A 7,530-nucleotide genomic window follows, 5' to 3' on the forward strand; every position below is an offset into this window, starting at 1 on the left:
AGTCACCCTCCACCAAAGAGTAACAAAAGAATCTGAGTGCATGATTTCCTCATGCTACAAGCTAGTCTGAACGGGTTTAGCTATGAAACCTGTGAGCAGATACTGACCCCATCATATTTCAGCTTTGTAGCTTACTGTTTTGGCTAAAAACAAAGGCTTTACTCTAAAGATAAAGCTTTGTATTCTCATTATACATCAGAAAGGTAAATGTCATGGATTTATAAATCCCCTTTGTCTTACCTACTGCCCATTACGTGACTGGCTTTTAGCCCAGCGATGAAAATCCTCCACCTCTGCTTCCTTCATTATGTCAGTAGCTTCCTCTCAGTCTTTACTACTGCCAGTCGTGCAGTTCTCGTGTAGAGACTCAGATGTGGAAGGGTTCTTCATTGCTGTTTCTGTAACAATTTTGTTTTACCAGTCAGGGTTGTTAGCCCTGGGTTGAACCCCCAAACCCAGGGGACCAGTGGGCCACCCTTTGTCTGGCCTCTACCCTTTGACCTGTTTGGCATGGGTAACCCTATCATGAGCTAAAACATAAAACCCTGACTCCAATCAACATAGCTTTCCAGGTTATTGAGGCATGTAAGCCTCCAAACCCTTCGGGAATTTGTTCTGTAAAACACTAACTCAACTTATTGTCAGTGAATGAAGATGATTGTGGGATATACAAACCACAGTAAGATGTAAGGAGTCTGTTTGATTTAAATACTTTAACATTCCTTAAAGTGTAAATATTATATGTTATCTCCATATCTATCCTGTATTTTACGCAGATGCATTTGACCGAGAGTATAAGATGGCGTATGATCAGCTGTCTCCCAGCCAGGTGAAGCTGACCCATAACTGTGACCGACCTCCCAGCTCTGGCGTCATGGAGTGTCGCAGGATCTTTGGCGAACCCTACCTCTAGGAGTCCTGCTGAATTTGTCCTAAATTCAGTCTCACATCAGTCCGTCTACACCCAGCACATTGCCCATAGGGCAGTGAAGAGAGTCTAAGTTTAACATTGCTAAATTATGATGGTTTCTTTGTAATTTTAAGACTAGAATTGTACAGGGAATAAGGTCAAATAGAAAGCTTTGTAAATATAATTAAAGGTACTTTAAATAGCTTTATATTATAGTGCTATTGGTCACGTTAACAAAAAAAAGATTGCATTGATGCTGGAGGGCTCAGCTCTCAAAAGTAAACTGCTACCATGTACATAATAGTTCTGGCTCCTTCTGCATCTCATCAAGTCTGTTATCCATATGTTTTTTTTAGCAATTCTTTTGGTCTGAATTGTAAAAATGTTCATAAAAGACAAATGTGCGGCAGAGGCACTTTGTGGAAAAGTGACATGTCTTCACATTAAAACAAAAAGTACTTTTCGGTATTTGTATATTTAAATAACAAGGTCTTTTGATGCTATCAATCTTTATATACACTTATATGACGTAGCTTTAAAATATGCTTGATTATATATTATATAATGTGGTGCAATATGTTCCTTTTAGAATTTGCTTTGCAGTTTTTGAGGTACTGGCCATCTAAGAAAAATCACATTCAGCCTTCTGAATTCCAGTCTGGAAAGGAACGGATGAGGTAACAGTGCGAGAAGGGCTTTGTGGCTCTTTTACTGACGGGTTGAAGTAACTTGGTGTCTGAGCTGTTACTGAAGGATCAGAGCAACTTGCTGTCTGTCTAAACAATATTTGTTGGGACTTTGAGATCAAAGCTAACATGCAACCTCTCTTTTTATGTTGAAAGTCAGTTTCCTATGGGAAAATTACTGTATTTATTAGCTTATTAAATAACACTTTTTAATTATTATTATTATTATTATTGGATTTGTGAATATGAAGATCCACAAAATATTGATGTTTAATAGAATATTTTTATGCTGCAATATTCTTGTCTAACTGCAGTGCTTTATTATACAATTTGGGGTTTCTACATTTCATTTCAGTCCGGGAGGCCATAGGCCACAATTCAACCCTGTAGTTCTATAAGTAGATGACTTCCATAGAAAAAGTCTTCTAAGCCTGTCCCTTTGAAAAATAAATTGACAGAGCACAGCCAAGCTACCTTAGTCTTCTTGTTTTAACACAAACCAACAGCTAAGCTTTTCAAACTGCCTCTCTCACTGTTCATCAGCTATTAAAATGCATGAAAAGCAGGATTTACGCAACACACACAGAATGCTGGAGGGACACAGCAGGTCAGGCAGCATCTATGGACATGAACAAACAGTTGATGTTTCAAGCTGAGACCCTTCTTCAGGACTGGAAAGGAAGGGAGAAGATTCCAGAATCTAAAAGGTGGAGGAAGGAAAGGAGGCTAGCTGGAAGGTGATAAGTGAACCCAGGTGGGTGGGAAAGGTAAAGGGCTGGAGTGGAAAGAATCTGATAGGTGAGGAGAGTGGACCATAGGAGAGGAAGATAGGTGCTAGGTTGGTGAGAGGAGGTAAAAGGCCAGAGTGAGGCTTAGAGGAAACGGGGAGGGGGGTGCAATGTTTTACTGGAAGGGGAAATCAATGTTCATACCATCAGGTTGGAGGCGACCCAGACAGAACATAAGGTGCAAACACGAGGAAATCTGCAGATGCTGGAAATTCAAACAACAACACACACAAAATGCTGGTGGAACACAGCAGGCCAGGCAGCATCTATAGGGAGAAGCGCTGTCGATGTTTTGGGCCGAGACCCTTCGTCAGGACTAACCGAAAGGAAAGATAGTAAGAGATTTGAAAGTAGTGGGGGGAGGGGGAAATGCGAAATGATAGGAGAAGACCGGAGGGGGTGGGATGAAGCTAAGAGCTGCAAAGGTGATTGGCAAAAGTGATACAGAGCTGGAGAAGGGAAAGGATCATGGGACAGGAGGCCTCTGGAGAAAGAAAGGAGGGGGAGCACCAGAGGGAGATGGAGAACAGGCAAACGACTAAATATGTCAGGGATGGGGTAAGAAGGGGAGGAGGGGCATTAACGGAAGTTAGAGAAGTCAATGTTCATGCCATCAGGTTGGAGGCTACCCAGCCGGTATATAAGGTGTTGTTCCTCCAACCTGAGTTTGGATTCATTTGGACAATAGAGGAGGCCATGGATAGACATATCAGAATGGGAATGGGATGTGGAATTAAAATGTGTGGCCACTGGGAGATCCTGCTTTTTCTGGCGACCACTGGGAGATCCTGCTTTGTGGAACAGTCCATATTCCAAATCTATACCAGTATCCATCCCCCTCTTTTCCTTCGCTACATCGACGACTGCATTGGCGCTGCCTCGTGCATGCATGCTGAGCTCATCGACTTCATTAACTTTGCCTCCAACTTTCACCCTGTCCTCAAATTTACCTGGTCCAATTCCGACACCTCCCTCCCCTTTCTTGATCTTTCTGTCTCCATCTCTGAAGACGGCCTATCTACTGATATCTACTATAAGCCTACAGACTCTCACAGCTACCTGGACTATTCCTCTTTCCACCCTGTCTCTTGCAAAAAGGCTATCCCCTTCTCACAATTCCTCTGTCTCCGCCGCATCTGCTCTCAGGATGAGGCTTTTCATTCCAGGACGAAGGAGATGTCTTCCTTTTTTAAACAAAGGGGCTTCCCTTCGTCCACCATCAACTCTGCTCTCAAACGCATCTCTCCCATTTCCCGCACATCTGCCCTCACCCCATCCACCCGCCACGCCACTCGGGATAGGGTTCCCCTTGTCCTTACCTACCACCCCACCAACCTCCAGGTCCAATGTATAATTCTCCGTAACTTCCACCACTTCCAACGGGATCCCACTACCAAACACATTTTTCCCTCCCCCCCCTTTCTGCTTTTCACAGGGATCGCTCCCTACGCGACTCCCTTGTCCACTCGTCGTCCCTCCATCCCTTCCCACCGATCTCCTTCCTGGCACTTATCCTTGTAAACGGAACAAGTGCTACACCTGCCCTTACACTTCCTCCCTCACAACCATTCAGGGCCCCAGACAGTCCTTCCAGGTGAGGTGACACTTCACCTGTCAATCGGCTGGTGTGTTATACTGCGTCCGGTGCTCCCAGTGTGGCCTTTTATATATTGGTGAGACCCGACGCAGACTGGGAGACCGTTTCGCTGAACACCTACACTCGGTCTGCCAGAGAAAGCAGGATCTCCCAGTGGCCACACATTTTAATTCCACGTCCCATTCCCATTCTGATATGTCCATCCATGGCCTCCTCTATTGTCCAAATGAATCCAAACTCAGGTTGGAGGAACAACACCTTATATACCGGCTGGGTAGCCTCCAACCTGATGGCATGAACATTGACTTCTCTAACTTTCGTTAATGCCCCTCCTCCCCTTCTTACCCCATCCCTGACATATTTAGTTGTTTGCCCGTTCTCCATCTCCCTCTGGTGCTCCCCCCTACTCCTTTCTTTCTCCTGAGGCCTCCCATCCCATGATCCTTTCCCTTCTCCAGCTCAGTATCACTTTTGCCAATCACCTTTGCAGCTCTTAGCTTCATCCCACCCCCTCCGGTCTTCTCCTATCATTTCGCATTCCCCCCCCCCCCCCCCCCACTACTTTCAAATCTCTTACTATCTCTCCTTTCGGTTAGTCCTGATGAAGGGTCTCGGCCCGAAACGTCGACAGCGCTTCTCCCTATAGATGCTGCCTGGCCCAGAACATAAGGTGTTGCTTCTCCACTCAGTGGCCATTTTATTTGGTACACCTGTTCATTAATGCAAATACCTAGCGAGCCAATTATGAAACAGACATGGTCAAGAGCTTCCGTTGTTTTTCAGACCTAACATCAGGATGGAAAAGAAATGTGATCCAAGTGATTGACCATATAATGATTGTTGGTGTCTGAGGGGGTGGTTTAAGTATCTCAGAAACTGCTGATCTCCTAGGATTTTCACACACAACTGTCTGTAGAGTTTACAGAGGAGAAAAACACAAAAAAAAAATTCCAGTGAGTGTCAGTTCTATTAATGAGAGAGGTCAGAGAATGGCCAGACTGACTCAAGCTGACAGGAAGGCAACAGTAACTCAATTAACCATGCGTTACAGCAGGAATGTGCAGAAGAGCATCTCTGAACACAGCACATGGAACCTTGAAGTGGATGGGCTACAGCAGCAGAAGACCACACCGGGTTCCACTCCTGTTCCTCAGAAAGTGGCTACTGAGTGTATGTTTAAATAGCAGCACAGCTCTAAGAGATGGATGCATGGTTTCTCCATTATCTGCTCCTACTGTTAATTTTGGCTCATAAAGCTAATATTGACCCAGACTCACTCCAGAGGACTGGACATATAATGCAGGCAGTGCCAGAAGCAATGATGTAGTCAGCACATTTGTCAAAACATTGGTCTTAATGGATACAAGGCCAATATATCACTTGCATAAAATAGTATAGAATGCATTAAACATTTGTTGTATTTGTTATGATTGACAGATGGGTGTTGGAATAGCAAGATAGAGAAGTCCTTCCGGTCCTGCACCAAACATCCTGGTAGTTATACAGTTCGACAAAAATGGAGTTGGGTAACTGCAAATTCAAGTTCAGTTTGTTGTCATTCAACCGTACACACGTATACCGCCAAACAAAACAGCGTTCCTCATTTGACTGTACACACATACCGCCAAACGAAAGTGTTCATTGTTCAGCCGTACACACGTATACCACCAAATGAAACAGCATTCCTTGTTCAACCGTGCACACATATGCCGCCAAATGAACAGCTTTCATTGCTCAACCATACACACATATACTGCCAAACGAGACAATGTTCCTTGTTGATCAACCATACACACATACACCAACAAACGAAAGTGTTCCTTGTCGATCAACCGTACACACGGATACCAACAAATGAAACAGCGTTTCTTGTCTTGTTGTTCAACTGTACACACATATACCGCCAAACCAAACAGCATTTATTGTGGATCAACTGTACACACAGATACCGCCAAACAAAACAGTGTTCCTTGTCATTCAACCGTACACACATATACCACCAAATGAGGTAGCGTTTATTGTTGATCAACCATACACGTGTATACTGCCAAAAGAAACGTCATTCATTGTTCAACTGTTCCCATATACTGCCAAATGGAACAATGTTCCTGAAGTCCAAGGTGCACAACACAGTACATATAATTCACAGAAATTAGACGTAAAGTAATATTACGACAAATAAATTAGCAAATAATAAAGCAAATATATGATACAAATTTTAAAAACATATGATGCTACTGGTTCTTCATACGTGGTGAGACCTGGGTAATGTCAGGGAGTTCAGTAATCTCACAGTGTGGGGCAAGAAGTTGTTTCCTATCCCTGAAATGAGACCAATCTTCCTGAGTGGGCAGAGAGACTCAATGGCCCAGTCGTCATCTTCTGCTCCTCGCATGTATCCTTATACAATGATGAATTTTCCACAGAACAGGGTGAGGCAAGGAAGTCAGTGAAGGGCAAAGTCTTTGGGAAGCACAGGTGCAAAGTCCCTGCTCCCCTCCACTCGATAGTGAAGACAAGCCCCAAGATGTTCCAATGCTTAGTTTGCATTATTTTTCATAAAATTCATTTAAATTTTATTTGAATGATCATTTTCTTTCCATGCTGTCCTTGCATGTCTTAGGAAAATTAGCAAATGGGCTTGTTATGGGTAGAATGTTCAGTAGATGTAATGGTAACACTGGTAATGAAGTTAGTAATCTGGGTTGGGAGTTGGTATTGGCTGGAAAGCAGTGTGAGGTGATTAACAGTGTGGAAGTAAATATTTTATCATGTAGTTGTGTAATGAATATTGCCAAATTGTAGTGAGATTCTCCTTGTCAGGTGCAGGATCAACTTTATTCGCCCTATGTATTTACATATATTAGGAATTTACTGTGGTGTTGGTCAGGATGCGTTATGCAACAAAAGACATGCAGCAATTACAAAAAAATAAATCCATATATCAATACAGCATGGATTAAGTCCTTCAAGCCACACCACCCCAACAACCTAACCTAATCACAGGAAAGTTTACAATGACTAATGAACCTACACAGTAGGTTTTTGGACTGTGGGAAGAAACTGGAGCACCCGGAAAAAGCTCAGGCATTCCATGGGGTGGACATATGGAACAGCACTGGAATTGAACTCCGGGATGCCCTGAGCTGTAATCGTGCCGCGCTGGCTGCTGCGCTAAGCTACTATGGCTATATATAAGAAATAAACAGAGGTTAAAGGACGGATATGGAATAAAATACAAAAATACCAGTACTTGTTTACAACATTAAACAGCTTTATAAACAGTGGTTTAAAGTGTTTACAGTGCAGTGATGGTGGTAATAGATTGGGGGGGGGGGGTGCGGTGGGCTAAATAGAATGACTGGTCAGATTAACTGCACTGAGGAATAAGCTTTTAAAGATAGTGTGAAGTTGTATTTTAATGTTTTTGTAGTCCTATTGCACTTTCCAGAAGGGAGCTTTTGGAAGAATCTGATCAATGTTTTCTCCGTTTTTCTGACTTATTAAATCTCGGCAGCTCTCAATGACCGGGTGTTCCAGCCATTGTTT

General features: G+C 43.3%; 1 protein-coding gene across 9 annotated transcripts in view; it reads left to right on the top strand.

The window, feature by feature from the left end:
• The window catches only part of dennd4a (DENN/MADD domain containing 4A), a 168,414-nt gene extending 166,523 nt beyond the window's left edge, over nt 1–1,891 (top strand). For all 9 annotated transcript variants that reach the window (XM_073032736.1, XM_073032739.1, XM_073032742.1 and 6 more), the window contains one exon: nt 777–1,891. In XM_073032736.1, coding sequence (XP_072888837.1) covers nt 777–913 — 137 coding nt within the window. In that variant the 3' untranslated portion in view covers nt 914–1,891. The remainder of the gene's footprint in view (nt 1–776) is intronic.
• The last annotated feature ends 5,639 nt before the right edge of the window (nt 1,892–7,530 follow it).

This window comes from Hemitrygon akajei, chromosome 30, assembly GCF_048418815.1.
Source record: "Hemitrygon akajei chromosome 30, sHemAka1.3, whole genome shotgun sequence".
Taxonomy (NCBI): domain Eukaryota; kingdom Metazoa; phylum Chordata; class Chondrichthyes; order Myliobatiformes; family Dasyatidae; genus Hemitrygon; species Hemitrygon akajei.